The sequence below is a fragment of the Panicum virgatum genome, chromosome 3K (genome assembly GCF_016808335.1).
Source record: "Panicum virgatum strain AP13 chromosome 3K, P.virgatum_v5, whole genome shotgun sequence".
Taxonomy (NCBI): domain Eukaryota; kingdom Viridiplantae; phylum Streptophyta; class Magnoliopsida; order Poales; family Poaceae; genus Panicum; species Panicum virgatum.
Genome location: NC_053138.1, coordinates 9849918 through 9871579, shown reverse-complemented (window position 1 = coordinate 9871579; position 21662 = coordinate 9849918). Strand labels below are relative to the sequence as shown.

General features: G+C 41.4%; 1 protein-coding gene and 1 pseudogene across 3 annotated transcripts; both read left to right on the top strand.

Annotated features, from left to right (window-relative positions):
- The first annotated feature begins 5554 nt into the window (after positions 1–5554).
- On the top strand, positions 5555–11554 carry LOC120697429 (annotated as a pseudogene).
- Positions 11555–11893: 339 nt separating this feature from the next.
- Positions 11894–20215, top strand: LOC120697427 (coiled-coil domain-containing protein SCD2-like). 3 transcript variants are annotated; one of them, XM_039980673.1, is made up of 17 exons: positions 11894–12451; positions 12633–12793; positions 13722–13785; positions 13985–14026; positions 14113–14175; positions 14942–14991; positions 15069–15096; positions 15265–15342; positions 15442–15552; positions 15641–15701; positions 16290–16403; positions 17002–17120; positions 17585–17654; positions 18757–18795; positions 18896–18936; positions 19533–19659; positions 19926–20215. In XM_039980673.1, exons 1-17 carry the CDS (start codon positions 12038–12040, stop codon positions 20045–20047), a joined length of 1704 nt encoding a protein of 567 aa, XP_039836607.1. In that variant the 5' UTR covers positions 11894–12037; the 3' UTR covers positions 20048–20215. The 3 variants fall into 3 exon arrangements, with proteins under 3 accessions (XP_039836607.1, XP_039836605.1, XP_039836606.1); XM_039980671.1 differs by having other exon boundaries at positions 16987–17120; positions 17581–17638; XM_039980672.1 differs by having other exon boundaries at positions 11947–12451; positions 17581–17638.
- The last annotated feature ends 1447 nt before the right edge of the window (positions 20216–21662 follow it).

Below are 21662 nucleotides of genomic sequence, written 5' to 3'. Positions count from 1 at the left end.
CCATAAAAACCATGCCTGCCCAATCGCCCAAATTATGTATTTTCTTGGGGTTTCACTGGAGATTGAAAGATCAATCAGTGAGTGGAAAGAGGGAACAAGCATGTTTAAAGGAGAATGCATTACCCTTCAAAATTGTTTCTTTATAGTGATATTGTTTACCTTTGTTGGCCTAATTTTTAACTTTTGCAATGCATGACCACTGCTGGATCAATATAGAGCTTTCTTTTCCCTCTGGTAGTGTTTGAGATACACTTTAGAAGAACTTAAAAGCAATTGGTCTGATAACATGATCATTAGCTTACCAGTAGCCTTTTTAGTCTGTGATCTACTTCTAGCATAAAGCTTGAGTGACAGTTTGGCCTTTTGGCACTAGAATGTTCTTGCGACTTGATAGATAATTCTTTGTCCACAAGTATAAAGTTAGAATGCTAATACAACCCTGCTTGTCATGTCAAGGATAAAGTTAGAATGCTAGTTTTACATGGTTCTAGTTATGCCTTCTTATCATTTTTGTTTCTTGTAGTGTCATCCTGCTCAATCATTACGGTTGAAGACTATGGAGCAATGAAAGTGTGATGGCATAGAAGGTGAAGAGCCAAACTCTGCAGATGATGTTGTAGTGTCCTTTTTTTGGTACAGTACTTTATCGAGCAAGTTTATTTGGTGAACATAGGCATCCATTTACTTTAATTTTGTGTCACTTGGATGGTCCAAAACATGTGACAAAGTGACATGTTATGAAATGGTTGTAATGACACATGATGTATAAATACCATGTAATTTTGAATGCTTCAATTGAGCAATTCTACAGGGATTGTCTAATATATGTTTGTGTTATCATAATAATTTCTGTCTGTTCGTCATAGACTAGTCATGCTGGTTCATGGTTTGTGACGTTCTGCTAAAGCATTATATGATAAAAAAACAATTGTCATAGAAGGTACAAATTTAGTGACAATCATCGTCATTAGAGGCATTTTATGATGATGAGGAAATCGTCACCAAACGTACTTTTATGACAATAAGCAAATCGTCACAAATGTGTTTCATTCTATGATGATTTTCATAAGGACGTCATAAATGACATTTTGTGACGGTCGTTCTGTGACGATCCTCATGACGTACTAAAAATGTCACTATTGCACTTCTATGACGAAAACTCATATTTTTAGTGACGATAATGGATCATCAAGGATAGTCAAATCTCTTGTAGTGCTAGTGAGTTTTTGCTCAACATGAAAGTTGTAGATCTTACAAAGTTACACAACTTTCATGTTGAACGCTTTTTCATCTGAGCTCTCGATCAATGAGAAATTTTACTTTTCAGTTAGGTCCCTGAGATTTTGGAAAATCACAAAACCACCCTTGGCTCTGTCTTCTTCCTTTCTCTGCTGAAACAGGGGTGCCACCCTCGCCGCCGGTTTGCCCCACCGCCGGTTCTTGCCGCCGGCCAGCAGGCCGCCAGTTGCCCTAGCGCCTCTCCACGCGTCGCCAGCACCTCCTGCCGCCGCTTCTTTTTCCCACGCTGGCACCCTGCGCTCGCGCCCCGCCGTCCCGCCAACATCTCTTCACGCCACGACCGCCGGCCGCCGTTGGACAGCACTCCCACCGCCGGATCCTGCCCACAGCCTCCAGCGAGCTCATCTCTTCCCTTTCTTGCTTATCCCCTCTATCTCCAGGCTATAAATAGTCCCGGCCGGGCCTTATCCCGGCATTTCCCACCGCCGCCCTCCTCCATTTGCGCCGCCGCTCGTCGGCCGCACGTGGAGCCGCCTCTCCTCCCTTGCACTACCCAAATCGAGCAACCCACAAGCTTGCCCTCGCCCCAGTGAAGCTCCCAAGCCCGGCCATCCCCTCCCTGCCTCACCGGCGCGCTGCCGCCACGGCATAGCGCCGCCGTCGGCCACCTACTCCCGTGGCACTGCCACCACAGGCCATCCCAACCCCATCAAACCCCCCCCTACAGGTACGCCATGGCCCACTCATGCCCTCGGGCCCCTCGGCCCTCGCCGCCGGCAACTAGCGCCGCCGGAATCCGGCCAGCCCTTTCCTGCCATCTTCCCTAAACTGGCCAAGGACCCATTTACTTTGATTTCATTCTTTTTGGGGTCCTTTCTGCAAAAGACCAAAACCTTTTCTTTATTTTATGTGGTGAACTTTGGAAAATTCTTGAATATTATAGAAAAATCAGAAAAATATCAAATTAATTTTGTTGTGTTCCTTTTTATTAGCCCTACAATTTTGATGTCTTGAGTTGATTTCTTGTGAAGCTAAGTCTAAAAAATAAGATTAAGTTATAGCTCTTTTTATTTGTATCTTTTGCTCTAGAACTATACTTTGAGTGAGCTTTGGACCATGTGTTCTATAGAGTATGTCTACCTCTGTGTAATTTTTCTAGACCCATTAGTGGACTCTAGCTTGTGCTTTTAAAAAATATTTCCTATGTTTTATTTGTGTCTTTAAGGAATTAATTAAATCTTTCCTGTGGATTGTTTTATTGAAATAAAAATCCCTTCACCATATTATTTTATGGAGTTCATCGTGTTCACTTTTACTCTATAAACGATTGCCCAGTAAAGTAAAGCTATTAAGCTTAGACTTAATATTTACTTTATTGAATTTCAACTTTTTAGTGAAGGAAAGCTATACTTTAGCACTTCACTAACTCAAATTATTGCATCTCATATAGAAACAACATCACTAACAGACAAAATGTACGAGCTTGTTCAGGAACCAGACGGGGATATTTTTGAAGCCGAGGCTAATATTATTGAATTAACTGAAGTCCCGAACTCCAATTCGGAAGAGTCAAAAGCTAGTGACCCCATAGACGCCATTGAAGGCAAGCACCAGTGCATAATCCCATTAATTTAAATTATGCAACTTATTATTATTATTTACTTGTGCATTTAAGTTATTAGAGTTGAATAAAAATCTTAGATGCATAATTCTAGGTATCTATTGATTAAACACTAGAGACTGAGTCCGAATAGATGCTAAGCTAATAAAACCGGTAAAAATAGAGTGATTGCTTGTCACTCGCGAGCTTTATAGGAATTGATTGTTTACATTCTTGTAATCACTATAACGACCATGGATGGATTTGGTTACAAGCTTCATGGTTGAAATTTGTCTGTATTGATGAAATTGATAAGACCGCAATGTGTGGTAGCGGTGGTTAAGCGTTTGAAAGTACCAGCCACATGCCGTAAATATGGTATGCGGTAAGCCTAGTAACTGATCGGCCCGGCAAGTGGACATACCTCCCACTCTCTCTTAGAGATAGAATTTTATTTATGTTGCGCAACACCACGGGTGCAGGGATGTGGTGGTTCACTGTAGTCAGAGAGAGTGGCCCTGATCCATGAACCGGAATGAGAAGCAAATGGTTGTTTGGGAGTGACTCGACAGTGCTCCAAGGGTGTGTGTTACGTTTACCCTTGCAAGGTTGGAAATTCGGTTCAGAATTGTCCGTTTCTCGCGGAAATTGAGACTGCTTGATTCCTTTGCCACATAGAGTAAGAAGTGGAACAATTATGATACTCAATTTTGTTGAATGCAAATAATTTCTGTACCATAATTGTATAGATAGGTGCTTACCTAGAATGATAAATAAACTAGAATCTGAAAGCTAAAACTTGAATTAAGGACCTACTCTTTGTTTTGCTTTTCAGCAAAAGAAACCCCAGAGCCTTCACAAGTTTTGCATGTCTAGTTAAAGGGATATTATATACCCTTAGTCGGATCAGTCTTGTTGAGTATTAATATACCCAGTCTTACTTTTGACTTTGTTTTCAGATAAATTTTTGGTGATGCTTGGTGAGATTGACGTCATGTATGGGCTTCATCATAATGTCATATATCATCGCTAGATGTTGTTTTCTTTTCAGTTGTTTATAAACTCTGAAGAATTTATCTACTTCAAATTTCTGAGGTACTCAATTTGAATTCTCAAACCCAGTTTGTAATAACATTTACTATTAAAATTTGTATTGTACAATTTATGGCTGTTGTAATCTCTGGACTCACATTCACGTGAGGTATGTTGTTTCGATTTGTAATACAGTGGTTGTATCGGAATTTTACCCGACAGACTGTTAGATTATTCCGTTTGAAGTGCGTATTAACCATTTTATCGGTAATGGTAATGGTTAACACATTTGAACCGGATTAATTTAGCCGATTCTGCCACATATTGAGACACATAAAACGCACCGGATGCAAAGAGTAAAACTTCTGTTATATTATAACACTGTTTTATGCAACATTCAAATCAATCATTCGCAATATTCAAACCATTCTACTGCAACATCATTGAAGCCTGGCTGCTCCCCGGATCTCCCGACGCCACCGGCCCGAAGCTTGCCGCGCGGCCTCGTGCGCCGCCACCCTAGAGCTCCCGCGACCGTCCCCGCGCGGGGCTGCCCGCGTGGGGCTCGCCGCCGCTTGGGACGGCGCCAGGTCCCCATGGTTGGGGACGGGACACAGCTAGGAACGGGCGGTGAGCGATCGGCCGTGACCGCAACCGAGCAGAGGCGAGCGAGCCGCCACCGGCGGGGAAGGAGCGTGGGAGCAAGCTGGCCCGCACGGGAGGCGAGCATTGCTGGCTAAAGGGCCGGCGGCGGTCGCAGAGCAGTGTCGCCGGTTCGGGCGGTAGGAAGACCGTCACATGTATTGGACGTTCTATTTCTAGCATTTCCGATAATAATGTTGAGTTTATCTAACCGTGGCAATCCATGTGCCAAAGCCACGACTCAGGCCGTTTGGTTCCAATTTTTTTTCAAAAGTCCTTATCACATCAAAAAGAATCTTACTATTTTATAATATTAAATAAAACCTGTTTATAAATATTTTTTAACAGCTGAGTGCTTTTTCGCGAGACGAATCTAATGAGCCTAATTAATTCATAATTTACTACAGTAATGCTACAGTAACCGTTCGCTAATCATGGATTAAGATACCTCATTAGATTCGTCTCGCAGTTTAGCCCCAGGATTCTGCAGTTAGTTTTATAATTAACATTTATTTAATACTTCTAAATACTAAAAAGTCCCTAGGACTTTTTTAAGTCTCTATTCCAAAACACCCTCTCACTCTCATATGCGACTCACGGGATATTTGTTACCATATCTAGCCTACAGCATGCATGATGACACTATGACCCTATTGACTTGGCTTGTCCAGCCGAACCAGCGCTACAGTACCATTATTGCTACAGTATTACCGCATATGGTCAGATTCTCTGTGTTTGGAACTCTACATTAACCCTTTGCTACAGTAACCATCCGCTATAGTGCCACCAATGCTACAATACTCCTCCCTCACATAAATCAACCCCAGCTAGCCGCTCCAGCCCAGTGAACAGGGTGTATAGGGGCATTAACGTCTATTTGTTTGCCGTTGTGGGGTTGAACGTTTTTGTAAGAAAAAAAATTCTTGTTCGCGATCTGATCCAAAATGCAAAAGTAAAAGACAATATATTTAGATGCAAACCAACATATCAGATGCAAACTAACATCACTCAATTTAATATTCAAAATACTCCAGGTGTGCTCGAAGGGAACCGATGGGTGAATGAGTCCATCACTGCGCTTGTTATGGTGGGCTCTCTGCTCTTGCAGTCCAGGTGTTTGTGGCTATTCTTCAGTGAGCACTAGTTTCAGTTTTTTCTTTTTTTAATTGTTCTGTGTTTCCTATAGGGTCTGATCACCGGAGGTGTGATTCTGCTCGCTACTAATGGGACAAATTCACGCATCCTCGTGTTTAGCGAGGACCTGTTTTTCATCTATTTGCTTCCGCCAATAATCTTCAATGCTGGGTGAGTTTGCAAAGTACTATGGCGGTTTTGTGTCTTAGATTTCCTTTTGGAGCCGAGTTTTTCCTTCTAAGAACCAGTACTGGCTTCATTTAGATTCTGATCAATTTATCATCAAAAAACAACAACATAACCTTTTAGTTCGAAGCAACTTTGGTACGCTAATTTCTTCTTAATGAAATACGTGGCACTGCACGGTCGTGAAAAAAAACTCGGGTACACTAATTCCGAGCAATATTCAATTGCCTGAGCTTCTAAAGCCATTAATGTGAGAGGTCAAACGGTAAATGCTGAATGTGCAAATGATATATTCAACTTCAAACCCACTCTCTTTCCTATGGAATCTGAATGCTGTAAACTTGTAATTACACTATGGTTAAACCCTGAGTTTCTCTCTCTTCAGTATTAACCATTTTCTCCAATAGACAATCTCTTTTCCTGAAATACATAGTTTCCTTGGATGCTTTGGAGGATTGTGTCAGTTTCTTATAGGGAGCTTTGTATAACTAAAGGTTCAAATGATGTTAGTCATTTTTCCCGAATGTGGTAAGCTATTTCAGTAATTTAGGCCAACAGAACCGTGCAATGATATCTGCAGAACTTCCTAAAACATTCTAATGCTAATTTGCATTTCTTATTTAAACTCCAAAAGACACATTTCATGCTAGTAAACCTTTAAAAATACCGTTGTAAATGTTTTTCTGCACTATCAGGTTTCAAGTAAAGAAAAAGCAATTCTTCCGCAACTTTATGACAATTATTTTGTTCGGAGCTGTTGGGACTATGATTTCCTTTGTAATAATCACTCTTGGTAAGTTGCTAAACCACTTCTGCTGTTTGCATGGTCTTACTTTGGTTTCACATGTATAGTCATAACTCATAATGTTTCTGATTAGTACTGTATTTACACAACATTTTTTAAGAAAATGTTGAATACACTAGGGTCAATTATAGGTTGGAAAAAAGAACTACTCCACTGGCATTTGGGCCTACGCCCTAACTATCATTGCCACGACAATACCAGTTGTCAAGTGCTTTAGATGGAAATTTTCCTTCAGTCCTAGCTTTGCTGTTGGTGATATCTTGTAAATTAAGAGAATATCTGTTTTTTTAATCGATGCCATTCCCATTTCCATTACTCAAAATGGAAATACCAGTAGTCTGAGAGAGTATAGAGGAAGGGGGGGAACTAGAGGAGCAGAACAACTAGCTGTAAAGGCCCCTAACCTGATTCAAGCTAGTAACCTAAGCAGGACCTCAAAAGAAATAGTACTGTCATTACAACACAACAAAAGTGGGATAGATAAAATATCTGTTGGCAAAGCAAAGATATTTTCTTTAGCAATGAATGGCCATAACTCCTATGCAGCCTTATGGCAGGGTTAGGTGCTACATAAAATACTCGCAGTACATTACTAAGAAGCCAACTTGGTTTTCCTTCTTCAGTTGTAATAATAGACTAAAAAACCTTCTAGCTTGTTGGTTATGTGGTGCGCCATGTGGGTTAGTACTTAGCACTTCAATAAGTTAATAGGTCGAAACATAAGGCTTTGAGAACATGGATCACCAACTTGGTTAAATGGATAGATGTTCTGTAGGGTAGAAGCTGGTGTCTCCAGGGATTGGTTCTCCTTTCAAACCAACATAACTGTCCCGAGACTGTCATAAGTGGTGAATCTAGTATAATATGAATGGTCATTACCAATTAGGGCATGCTGAGTGCTGACAATGAACATTGGAAAGAAGCCTATTCTTTTAAATTAAAGAAAACTGAAATGCGCCCTTGTATATACATTTTAAATATTCTTGAAGCAATTGGGATAGTTTAGATAATCACTACAGTAAAGTATGCTTCTTGATACTTGGCAACCGTGTGATGCATCAGCAGCATTGTTGATAATTGTTCTTGAAACCTGTTAATTTGTGGAGGTCATGTCTTGCTCAGGTTTCTAAGTTTTTTGTCTAATGGACATATCAGGTGCCATGGGATTGTTCAAGAAACTTGATGTTGGTCCACTCGAGCTTGGGGACTATCTTGGTGGGATATATTCTTGACCTTTTTACTCACTGATTATACCATGGCTGCCATTGTCAATTTGCTAATACTTTTTTTGTTTGTTTACCCATATATGTGCAGCAATTGGTTCTATTTTCTCTGCAACAGATTCTGTTTGCACCTTACAGGTTACTGTTGAATTATTTGCTATCTTTATCTTGTAAAATGAGATAGAAAGCTAATTGATTGGAACTAGGCAGGTTGGCGCGCTTTGCGCGCCTGTAGCAAAAGATTTGATGTAAAATAATAATAAAAATATATTATCGTATATTACAGTTAAATCAATATCGTGTTGATATATTTTGGCAACGTGTTGATGTATTGAATGAAGTGTCATAGGTATAGTTGATAGATTGTCATATAATTATATTTTGCGAGTTTATGAAGTGGAATTAAAATCCAATAAATAGTAGGGGCTAGCATGTGTAGACGTAGTGTATGAAATATGGTTATTGTTTTCATGTAAATAAATAATTAAATATATTTTGTGGGTGGATTCCAATTGAATACTATGTGGGTAACACCTAAATAACACACAGGGCCCACACGGGCCCTGTATAAATAGTACATAGAAGAATTTATTTTGTGTATGTTAGTAGATATAATTGATGGATTAGCTTACACTAATTATTAATTTTGGTAGAAAAAATGATAGGGTTAGAAATGAATGTATGATTCAATTATATTTTGCGAGTTCACAAAGTGAAAATAAAATCCAATATATAATAGAGGTAAATGTAGTATATAATTTTTTTTCATAAAAAACTAAACATTTAAACACATGGGGCCACTTTTTAATTTTTTTATTTTTAATTTCGAATTATATTTTTTTATTATGAACAGTACCCGGTGGGGCCCACATGAATAGTAATTTTTTATTATGAACAGTACCCCCGGCCCACATGAACAGTCATTTTATTATTTTGTTATATGATGAACAGTACCCCCGGGCCCGCGTGGGGCCGCGACGCATGAGCGCGCGCCAATTCCTGGCGCGTTAGTATAGTACTCAATTTTGTTACCTGCAGGTGCTTAACCAGGATGAAACACCCCTACTCTATAGTCTAGTTTTTGGTGAAGGTGTTGTTAATGATGCGACATCTGTTGTGCTCTTCAATGCAATTGAAAACCTTGATATTGGTCATTTTGATGCTCTTGTTCTGTTGAATTTCATCGGAAATTTCTTCTATCTGTTCATCACCAGCACAATACTTGGAGTAGCTGTAAGTGACCTGCTACTGTTGTGAGTTGTGGTGTCTTATAGTAATCTCCTACTGCTAAAGTAACACCGCATCAGAAAATCTCAAGCAACCTACCTTTACGATTTCTGAGCATGCCTCTTTTGACTGACTGACAGTATTCTTTCATGGCAGACTGGGTTGCTTAGTGCATACATTATCAAGAAGCTTTGCTTTGCAAGGTCTGTAGAGAGATCTCTAGTTCTGATGTGTACTTTATTGCACTTTACACTTCAAAATAACATGGTGGCACTTGGTGAGAGCTAATGTTTGTGGTGATGTGCAGACATTCAACTGACAGAGAAGTTTCTATCATGATGCTCATGGCATACCTTTCATACATGCTGTCAATGGTCAGTGCCTGAATATAAGAAGTTCCAAACTTAAGAAATAAGCAACTCTTGCTAGTAAAATACTAAAATGTTTAGGGGAGTATATGAATATCATGTGTTAAATTTTAGTTACTAGTTTGTGTTGATTTGCAACCTTAGTTCTTATTTTTTTAGCAGCATGCACGATCCCAGTGTCTCGTTAGCCTTTTTGCAAACAACATGATACCAAGATTTTTCTGATCATTTCTACCATATTTCAGCTGTTGGACCTGAGTGGCATTCTTACTGTCTTCTTCTGTGGAATAGTAATGTCACATTACACATGGCATAATGTGACAGAAAGCTCTAGAGTTACCACTAAGTATGTATTTTGTGGTAGTCAGCTTTACTCGAAAACATGATGGTTCATTTTATATAAAGAGCATTATATATACTACCTTGCTGATTTGCCTTTTCCGTGCTGCAGGCATACTTTTGCAACTTTATCATTCATTGCAGAAAATTTTCTCTTTCTCTATGTTGGGATGGATGCATTGGACATCGAAAAGTGGAAATTAGCTAGTAGCAGGTACCTTTTGCTGCTAATATTTAATGATGACGTTTTAATTAACAGCAGCTCCCATGGATATCGTGTCCTTTCATTTTCTACAATGACCTTTTTTCTCCCAAATTAGTATTTATTTGTTTCTCCTATGAATTATGATGCAGTCCTAAGAAACCAATTGCTTTAAGTGCAATTATATTGGGCTTGGTTATGGTTGGAAGAGCAGCATTTGTGTTCCCTTTGTCTTTCCTATCCAATCTAAGTAAAAAGGAGGCACGCCCAAAGATATCCTTCAAGCAACAAGTTAGTACTTGAGCTTTTTTTTATGCATCTGCATTTTGTGTCCCTTTGGAAACCAGGAGCTAACTTGCTGGTATTTTCCTTTAGGTAATCATTTGGTGGGCTGGTCTAATGAGAGGAGCAGTATCAATTGCACTTACCTATAACAAGGTGATTTTCGAACCAGATTCCCATCATTAGAAAATGTTTTGAATCTGCTACCAGATTTTACATATCTACGCTTAAGCACCTAATCTATAGGCTCTGATTTGTATTAGTCCTTGTAAACCTTTGCAGTTTACAGCATCTGGTCATACTGAAGTGCGAGTTAATGCTCATGATCACCAGCACAGTCATTGTTGTTCTGTTCAGCACAATGGTAAGATTGCTATGTTATACTATTATCTTCATAAATGTGCATGTGTTACACATTATGCAGACACAGAAGATGATACTGAAACTAATTAGTGTAATATTACCTCTTGCAATACTTTTTATATGTTTCTTGATACACAAAATCAGATGAAAGGTCCATAGACACGGATCAACAACTTTGCTTTCTTGAGAAAATTGAAAGGAGCATCGTTTTGCTAATTTACATGCCAACATTTGATTCAGGTTTTTGGTTTGCTGACTAAGCCGCTGCTTACTCTCCTCATCCCACCAAGGACTGGCCCAAACACGTCATCTCTGCTCTCAAGCCAGTCAATTCTCGACCCACTTCTCACTAGCATGATGGGGTCTGACTTCGATGTAGGCCAGATCTCCTCCCCTCGGTACAATCTCCAGTTTATTCTCACTGCACCAACTCGCTCTGTTCACCGCCTATGGCGCAAGTTTGATGATCGGTTCATGCGCCCAATGTTCGGGGGGCGAGGTTTTGTTCCATTTGTGCCTGGATCGCCAGTGGAACGAAGCGACCCTGATTCTCACCTGGGCACTGTGGCTGAGGCAGAGCGTTAAGTTGAGGAGCAGAAGACATGACAATTTTCTGTACATGTTCAGGCAGATACCACTCTATTTTGTCCTCACAATCATTTGGTGTAGATTGTTGTATTACCTGTAGAGCGACACAAGCTTTTGTTAAATTTTTGGGAGCCAGTCCCAACTGTAGATTAGTACGATTCATCTGTAAATTTAATGTTGTTCAAGGAGAATAATCACAGGCTAGCATATTGAAATGCTTTTTGTATAATTCTGATGGGCCTGTACAAATAATGCCTTCTTCCCCCCTCTTGAATGGAGGGCTTGAAGCAAGAACTCCTCATCGAGAATGTTCGATGTATTGAAGATATTGTTTTTCCGTATTTGACATCTTTGGGGTAAATATATATCCCATGAAAATGAGTTATTCTAAAATCCTAAAAAAATGTGAAAGTAGAGGATATGAAAGCACATTGAATTCTAAAAAAAATTAAGCAAATGAACGACCATATTCGATATCTCTACAGAACTTGAGTAAACCCAACTTCGCTTGACACATGACAAGTACAACTTTCTGGGAGGGACAAAGTCTTTTTGAGAGACAAATTGTAAGGGTAAGGAAAAAAAAAAGATAAACGAAGGTCCGAAACGCACACAGAAATGGCCGGAGGTGCACACACGCCACAGAAGATCCCCTTGCCCCCCTGACCACAACCATTTCGAGTCTCGGGAGACGAGACCGTTACGCCCCCGCCTTCGGAGCGGACGAACCAGCGAACCGCTCGCTCATCTCTCCCTCCTCCTCGTCCCCACCGAATCTCATCGCGAGCCCTTCCCGAATCCTCTCCGATGGATCGCTTGTCGCGGCCGGCGAGCCCGGGCGGCGGCGGGCTGGGGTACGCGTCGCGGCGGGGCCTCTACGCGTGTCCGGCGAGCCCGGCCGCCGGCGGCAGCGCGCAGACGTCTCCCGGCGGGTCCCCGAAGGACTCGTCCCCGGTTCACCGCCACGCGCGGGCCGGGTCGCTCGGCGGCGTCGGGGCCGCGTCCACCGCCGGACGACGCGCGGGGGTCGGCGCCGGCGCCCGCGCGCAAAACAGCGCCGCGCGCGCCGCCGCGCAGCGCCTCGCGCGGGTCATGGGCGGCGGCGCGGGCGGTGACGGAGGCAGCGGCAGCGACGACGACGACGACTACGAGCTCTCCGGGCCACCCATCGAGCTCTCCGCCACCCCGCGCCGCACCTCCACCCGATCCCCTTCGCCCTCGGTAACCATCGCCGCTCCCCCTTAGTTACATACATGCCCATCTCGGTGCCACCTTGCATGTCGATCCGGTGGCATTTGGCTTTGAATGTGATTATGCAGTATAGTTTGCAATGCTAATCTCTGTTCTCATCATGACCTGTGTGATGGCGCTAAGTGGTGGCGTGCAATCCCGTGCATTTTAGATAGGCCGGTACCTTGCGGATCAGACGCAGGTGGGCAGGCCGCCGTCGCTGACCAACCGTTACACGGCTGGGAAGTCCGTCCCCATGATACCATCGATCAAGCGGCCGGCGACAAGCGGGGCAGGGTCAGAGTCGCCCATGCCGAACCGAAGGGAGCAGAGGTACACGCTCTCAAGTACTGATTGTTGCGTCGCGTGCATGAAAGATTTCCAATATTTCAATGCATTTTGGAGTGAACAATTGCGCTGTAACCCTGTATGGAGTTTGCCAATCACATTCGACAATTCTGCTAACTTAATTCAGTATATCAGCATGCCTGGGTTTCAAGTGTCTGCCAGATGCAGTTGATTAGCTTTCTCATGCTGTTTATAGTTTGCTTTGAGGCCACAACTTATCTTCCAAGGACTATCTATGTAGCATGCGATAGTTCCCCAGACACAGAAATCGTGCTAAATACCAAAGGATAGAGTTAGTGTGCTAATTCTTCATTTGGTTGTTACTTATATTGTGAAACAGCAAAATTCATTAATGAAAGTAATTTGTTGCTAAATCTCAAAGTTTGGTGCAATTTTACCATGGACCTTTTCTTGGACTGTTACCAACTTACGATTACGATGATCCTTCGGAATATATGTCACATACTTGATTCTGCTTTTATGCACTGCTTCTGGAACTTACCAGAAGGTTCATGCAATAAGATGGTGGATTTAAATGCACCAACATAATTTATTTTGAACTAAATCAATTGAGTAATGCTGAAATAGGACTGGTCATTCTTGGATAACTGAGTCAAAACCTGGGGTTTTCTGAGACAGAGTCTAAAACGATCAGCAGACACCATTGCAACTGACATGCCACATTATTGAATGACGCTCATTGATTGAATTACACTTGACTCAAGAAAAAATTCTTAGAAACCCAAGTCATGGTTATTTTTTTTGGCATTCCTTTCAGAATTATTCTAACAGTTTTAATTGGGATAAGTAAGTATTTGTTTTTTTCTTCAAAAGAACCATTTAATATCCATTGCTTTTTTTATTCTTGTTTCTCGATGATCACTCGGTAAGTAATAGGCTTCATCATTCTTAGGAGATCAGTTGATCTTGGAAGCTCAATGAGACCTCGTCGTACATCTTCTTCTCTTCATGATGAGGTAATTCTTTCCTGAATGTATTTTTTTAATATAAAATCTTAATGCTATGATCTGCATAACATTCTGTTGACCACTTGTGAGGTTAACTTGCAATATGACTTGTCTCTCCTCCATGATCCTTGTCGAACCAATGTTATGGACACTGTCAGCTGTCAATGATTCTCATAAAGATTAGTTTTAATCTGGAATGCTATTGCAGATTAACACACTTCAGGTGGAAAATGAAAGCATGTATGACAAAGTGAGATATGACAATTCTGTTTTGCTTTTGTACTTTAACATGTTGGAAGCAACCAACCTCGTTTTATCGTACTTGCATCTTCCCAGCTTCACCTTGCAGAGGAAAGGTCTGAGGATGGAGACGCCAAATCCATGCACATGGAGAGAGAGGTCATTTCCATGATAAATCATGATTAAATTTTTGCTTCTCATTGTTGTTGGTTGAATCATACTGTTTGTTTAGTTTTCAACTTGAAGGCTTAAACTTCATCTTTGCTAGTATATTCTGTTTGGATTATATGCAAAGATTTGTCCTGGGGTTTCTTCCTATTCACATTTCTAACTAAGTAGAGATTAATTTCATTAGATGGATTTTTTTTCTGAAACCCACATACCTGTTTCACTCTTTTTTTTTCAATATAACTCGAGGAAAAAACATTAGACAAGAGCAAAAGCCCAGAACTGTCATTTCTGCATGAGTTTCTTTCCGAAATTTGGTACCTCAAGTACCAAATTGTGGTACCTCCCTAGTCCCTAGTTATAAACTTATAACTCTGGCATATTTCCAAGCACTGTAAAAAAAAACTCCTTTAGCATATTTTTGCCCGTAAGCCACTTTTGGAATATAAGAAATCACATATTATGTTATGTTCCTTTAGTTTAATCTCTTCTACCAGTGAAGTAACAGTAAATACTCTGATGCTTCAACTGTAAATGAGGGATTTTGTTTGCTGTTCAGTAGGACAAACAGATATCTATACAACAGCACAATAATGGAGTTTCATTCTGTCTCATTGAGCAAGAGACAAAGCTCTGCAGCTTTGTTGACTTATTTCCTTCTTTGGAAGCCCTTTGCATCAAAGTATATGCGTTTAATGGTACTCTCATTGTGTTATTTTCATGTTTGTATTTACCAATATTTGTTTCTGAATGTTAGGCTTCTGATATTGATGATGCGGTAGAAACAGAGACAATTGTGATTAACAGGTATGTTATTTACTAAAATATACTACTTATTATCAATGCCTGCATATTTTAAAACATATTTTCAACTTGGCTCACAGGAAGGATGCAGCACTAGAACAAAGAAAGGTGTGTTTCCATAGAAAGCTTCACCTGCTTGAAGTTTTGAGGAATAATAGAGAGAAGTTTGCTTTTATTCTAGTTACCTCTTGATTATTACTGCATGCAGTCTGAAGATATTTGTGATAAATATTTGCTCACTGTTCTGTTTGAACTTGATGCCATTTTTGCTCTTAGATTGCTATGAGAATTGCTTCACGAAGGTCTAGCAGTGCAAGCTGTGATGAGATTGCAACCCTTAAGTCTGAAGCAAAGGTGGATTGGATCCTTCCTTGATTCTAGTTATTTATTTCTGAATGAATTTTCTGGTGTCATGTTTTGCAACCATAAACTTTTATTTACACTGTTGTCTAGGCTGCTAATAATATGGTTACATCTGTGTCTCGGAGAGTAAAAAGTGCAAGATCAGAACTGAGATCTCTTCAGGCAACAGCCAACAGAATGATCCTGTCACAGGAAGATATGGTGTGTACGTTTGGTCACACAGTCATAACATTAGCACTTTTTGTCTGTGGCTTTATCATTACAATTGTTCATGAAAATCCTTAATCAGGAGGAGGTGGTGCTAAAGAGATGTTGGCTGGCCCGCTACTGGACATTATGTTCTAAACTTGGTACCAAGATCACCTTTGCACTGTTTATACTCCTTTTCAACGAGGGGGTAGTCCCTGTGTCCTGAATTATAAATATTGTGTCAATTTCCCCCCTGAATTCACACAATCTTCAAACAGCAAATGACCACCACTGTATTTTGTAACTGCTGTGTGCTGTCTGCTGGCACAACTATAGTTAATGGGCTAGGATGCATAATTTTCTACCCGTTTGTCTTTCGTTCACACCACACATTTTTGCACTACTGCTACTTAATTTGCTGTTTAAGCACTATACCTATCCGATCTTTCATGAAATTAATGCTCGTAATCTCTCTTTTGTTTTTTATGATAAATTCGTACAAAATTTCCGCTACAAAGAAGATTAATGCCAACTCAAATTAGATATGTTCAACAACAACAACATAGCCTTTTTTCCCAAGCAAGTTGGGGTAGGCTAGAGATGAAACCCAAATTAGATATGTTCCATGAGAAAAAAAAATTGCCTCATCCATGTGCAAGCAGACTATTGTCTTAACATATATGTAATATTTAATTTGTTATAACAGCTGGTTTTGGATAATGGTGAGTTCCCCCCCCCCCCCCCATTAGGTATACATTCTGATATTGCTGAAGAAAAACAAGAATATTGGTCCTCATTTGCACCACTTGCACTTGAAGCAGTCCTATCAATTGGGCAAAAAGCAAGAGACGGAACTTTATCAGGTGATATCTCTTTCAAAAGCTATATTTTGTTCTTCACGTTTTGATCTGTTGCACTATGAAACTGTTGATACAAAACTACTATGTTACACTTAGTATGCAAGTACTTCAATGTTTCTATTGTGAAACATGGCAGAGAGACCCAGAACCCCACAGACCATGATACGATATGACAAATAACACTGAAACACCTTCAGTAGGATTCTTTTTTTACATAATGACTTGGATTTAGTGAAGTGAAGCAACGTGGCCAATGTCTGCATGCCAGAAATTTTGATGTGACTTCAATAGAGTTACTCAAATTTGACTATCTATTCTCATCTTCTGGCTGCAAAATAGGACTATCACTACTTTACATTTTGTGCAGTGCAGCTTGCAAATGACGCCGTTTCTTTGCAGCTCGGAAATGATGCGGGTTTTTTTCCCTGTAAAAAAGAGCTTATTTTTATGTGTATAAAATCTCATCTTAGGAGCTTATTTATTAGTTTTACTGCCTTTAGAATGATCTTTAATGATGAAGGCTTACTTTTCAAGTGTATCAGACTACATACACGGCCTTTGTCACATAGCTGTAGCACCCTCACAGTTCATGTGGTGGCAGATAATTCTGAGATGGAGAGCAGAAGCAAAATGTCTGATGCAAATGATATATCTGGCGATGGCAACATTGAGAGTATGCTTTCAGTTGAGAAAGGGCTGCGTGAATTAGCTTCACTCAAGGTTCTTCTCAATACTTGTATAATTTTGTGTGCCAACCTATATTACTTTCAAGTTTCAACAGCATGCCAGCATGACCAGTTTTACTGAGATACATAATACACACCATAAAATGCTCTGCCCCTGGTCATGTTTCATCATCTTTGGGTGTATTAATTGATGTACATAATTTCCTAGAATGTGAAAGAAATTGTCTGTCACCTCTCAAATATCTCTATTCTAGTTAATTGTTCAGAATATTTTGAATTTTTTGTTTTATCACTTCAGGTGATAGATAATCCAACTTCTGATCTTCAGAACCCTACTGCCCTGATAGAGTAACTAGTGCATCTCTGTAAAGTATATAGTAAACGCATCACATATGCAATTGCATTAGCTTTTGCATTCTCTCACAAAAATGGCATTACTATATTTCTGCGTCTATTCAAAGTGCAGTGATAATAATTTGATATTCCCTTTGAAGGTAGAGGATGCAATCATGCTTTCTTTGGCAGAAAATCGGCATATCAAACCTCTCTCAGGTGGCTTTTCCAAAATGTACTCATTTCTTATACTTTCATCTTACTAATATTTTATATATAATATTTCCCTGGACGGCCAGTAGATATTATAACTAGTTATTCACTTATTTGCATTGATAAAGATTAACACATAAAAGCAACAATCTCTTGTTCACAATAACCAGAGTATAGAGAAAAAGATCTTAGTCTCAGTGATATGATATTATGATGATAGTGTTTGCGTGTTTAGCATATATTCCCTCCGTTCCAAATTATAAGTCATTCCAAGAATCTTGGAGAGTCAAACCATCTCAAAGTTTGACCAAAATTATAGAGAGAAATATAAAAATTTATGACATCAAATAGGTGCACTATGAAAATATAGCTAACAAAGAATCTAATGATAATTGGTATCATAAACATTATTATCTTGTCTTATAAATTTGGTCAAACTTGAAAAACTTTGACTCTCCAAGATTCTTGGAATGACTTATAATTTGGAACGGAGGGAGTAGCATAATTTGCAAAATGTTGAGTGCTGTTCTCTTGTAACTGGATTTGCATTGGGAACTGACAACTCATACAACATCAAGAACAATATAGTTAACTCAGCAACCTTTCTTAGTATAACTGAGCCTGCTCAGAATCATTCTAATTCCCAGCAGATGAAGAATAATTGGTTTGAATGTACATTGTAGATTTATTGGAATGAGAAAATATATTTGAAATTTATGTATATTCTCGAAATGAGAGATTTATTGGGGAGTAAGGAAATTAATTCTAAGTGATTTTGTTGTTAGGGGTAATTTGAGGAAACAAGGATCGAGTTATGGCATAAGTTTATTATAGAAGAGGGTGTTGTTTAGGGGGGGCATGACGGCGGGTTTATAGAGAGTTTTAAAGGCTTTCAGTCCTTTTCTGAGCGGTTCTACGACGTGATAATGAAGAGGCCTACAAACATAAATGTTACACTAGTAAAAATATTTGAGTCAAAATAGAACTGCACTGGAGATACAATTTGGTTCACACCCTCAAGCATTGCAGGAACTATCATGCATAATCAACCTGTACTTGTATGAGTTAATGGCGTTCAATGAGTAGTTCTCACCTTTTGATAAGAATTAAGTTTCCAATAACAGGTCAAGCTTCTGAGGGTCGGAGCCCTTCCGAGTCATTAGGTTGGTTATTCTCTCAGTATTTCTTTTTACATCCATGAACTTTGAAGAACAAGATATCTACTATCTTCCCTAATTATTGTCCAACATGTCCTGATCCTAGAGTTAAGTGCGGAAGAACGAGAAGACGTACTCTTCAAGCAGGTAAAAGACAATAAATCACCAATATTTTATGTTGCTCAAATTTCGAGCTGGCCAACATTAATATTCTTTTTGTGTTCCATTTTTAAATAATAAAGAGTGAAATGCATTACCAGTCCCTAAAGCCTAAAACCCTAAGCTGTTCGATGGTTTCATCCAGAATTTCAGATCCCTAAACTCTTAAATGTACTGCCACTCGAGGTCCAAATGTCTCTAAAAAGCATGTGTTTGTCTATGCGGTACTGATGGCTAAGAGGGAGAGAGGTGTCTCCCTAGTCACACTCAACAAGTTTAGGGAACCTCATCTGCATGTTTAGAGTTTATGGACTTCAATGACACTGCAGGGAAAGTTTAAAGACAGCATCACTGGAAGTTAATATACAATCACAAAACCAATCTCCTAATTCATATAAGTGCCATTATGCTCTTAACAAAGTTGACTAAGTTAATCCTTTAAAAGTTGACTAATAAGTTAATAAAAGGATATGCAAAACACCTCATAACTTTGCTTCTTATTTTCTGGTCAGCTTCATGTGTTATTGCCCTACTGTTTGGCTTCCAGTAAGTGTTGCATCGAAGAACTGACAAATACGATACAGGCATGGTTGACCTATTATTGGAGGAGGGCCAAAAATCACGACATAGAAGAAGATATAGCTGATGAGCGGCTACAGTTTTGGATAGAACAAAGCAAACACCCAATTACTACGACCGATGTCATAGAAGGTACTAGATTATTTTCATTCTTTGCACTAGTGAAACCTGAGCTAATAAAACTATGTTACAAGTGGATCAATGATGTTAGTTACATACATGTTCTCCCTGTCTAATGCTTTTCTAAATTTAAATTTTGAAGTCACAATAAAATAGTTATTGATTTCCCCCCAGCAATCATGTACGAAAGTTTATAGAGGACACCACAAATGAAATTTTTGATGCAAATGAAATTACTGCTGATTCTCTTTTCCTCCCCTCTGCAATCATGTACGAAGTTGAGAGAGGACTCCACGAGCTGAGGAAGCTGGGAATTGAGTTTAAGCTGTGGGACGCGAGCAGGAGAGCTCTGAATGACGACGTCAGCAATCATGGGAGTCCAACTGGATCTGAAGCTTAGCGAACAAATTTAGCGAATGCATAAGATGGAGCAAGGCTGTAGTGTCGATTTTGTGCCGTCGGAGGCCCTAGAGCTCTCCTGATATTCCTTCCATGTTTATTACCTTTTGCTTGGTATATCATCATGTAAAAAAATAAATTTTGATCAAAATATCTCTTTCCTTTCAAATTATCTATTTTATGCTAGTGCTGATTGATCTGTGAAAGCGAAAGGGTCTAATCATGGAGTCATCGAGATGCCATGCTTTCCGCCGGGTTACTCTACTGCAACAAGAATATTATGCGTTGCTTGATTTCCCTTTTCCTTTTGCAATGGTGCTGGTCTATCCTTTCAAGGAGCAAAGCAAAGCTTCCAGGGTGAAGCTTCCTAGGTGACCAACCTGAACTGGACTCTGGTCTCGTACACTGACACAATCCTCCACGTGCAAGGCGCACTCCCCACCTTGAGAGCCATGTACACGGAGCCGCCGTCGCCGGCGAGCCAGCGGCGACGGCAGTGCGCGGCTGCCACCGCGGCCTCGGCCGCTGCCTGCCTCGCGCCTGTGGTCGTGTTCCTGGCGGTGCTCGTCCTCGCGCCGTCCCTCATCCCGCGGCTGCTCCTCCGGCCGCACCACGACATCGTTCCCCGCGTCGCGTCCGCCGAGCTCCGCCTCATGTCCTTCGACGCCACGGCCTCTGCCCTCGTGTACAACCTCTCCGCCGTGCTCCAGTTCGACGGCCCGCCGGTCCTGTACGCGCGCCGGTACACGGGGGTCAGGGCCGCGCCGTTCTACGCCGGGCAGGAGCTCGGCGCCGCCGTGGCGTTGCCGGAGTTCGCGCAGCGCCGCGGCGGCGGGGGAGGCGCCACGCTGCCGGTGGCTTGGGCCGGCGTGCAGCGCGTGACGCCCGGCCGGCGCGCGCGCTCGGTGGCCGCGGCGCTGGCGCGGGAGCGCGCCCAGGGGTGGATCAGCGTCAAGGTCGCCGTGCGCGCTGCGCAGGACGGCGAGGAGAGCGACTTCGCGTGCTCGTTGAGCTTCCCGGTGCCTCGCAAGCGCGACGGGAACGGCAGTGGCGCCACCCCCGCCGTGTTCGATGGCGGCAGTTGCGCTGACACCGTGCGCGGCGAGTTCTAGACGCCGTCGAGCCGACCGACCGCTGCAGCCTTGGAATGGAATTGCTTGCTCCGTTGGGCTGTGCGCTCAATTCAAAGTGTGACTTTCTTTTACCACGTGATGTGCCTGCAGATGCAAGAGGTTCCCGAGTCTCCAAGTTGTACAATGCTTTGAGCATCTTTCGTTAATATTTTGACCGTTTTCTTTTTCTCATCTAGGCTGAAAGACCCGTAATTTCTATTCATCACGCGCGAGCTAGGGGAGGGGGTGGCCGGTGGGCGGAACAACGGCTGCCGGGGTAGGAGTCAAGGCGGCGGAACCTTTAGGATTTTGGGTTGTCGGGGCTTCCAGGGCCGGCGGTCTTACAGAAAGGGGGGGAGGGGGGCGTTGGTGGCGGGTTGGCCAGCGGAGGGCGAGGTGGCAAGGTCGCAGGGGAGCACCGTTGATCGGGCAGGGCCAAACATCTGGTGGACGGTTGCCCGAGCTTCTAGGGTTGGCGTGCGGCGGCGGGTTGGCCAGTGGAGG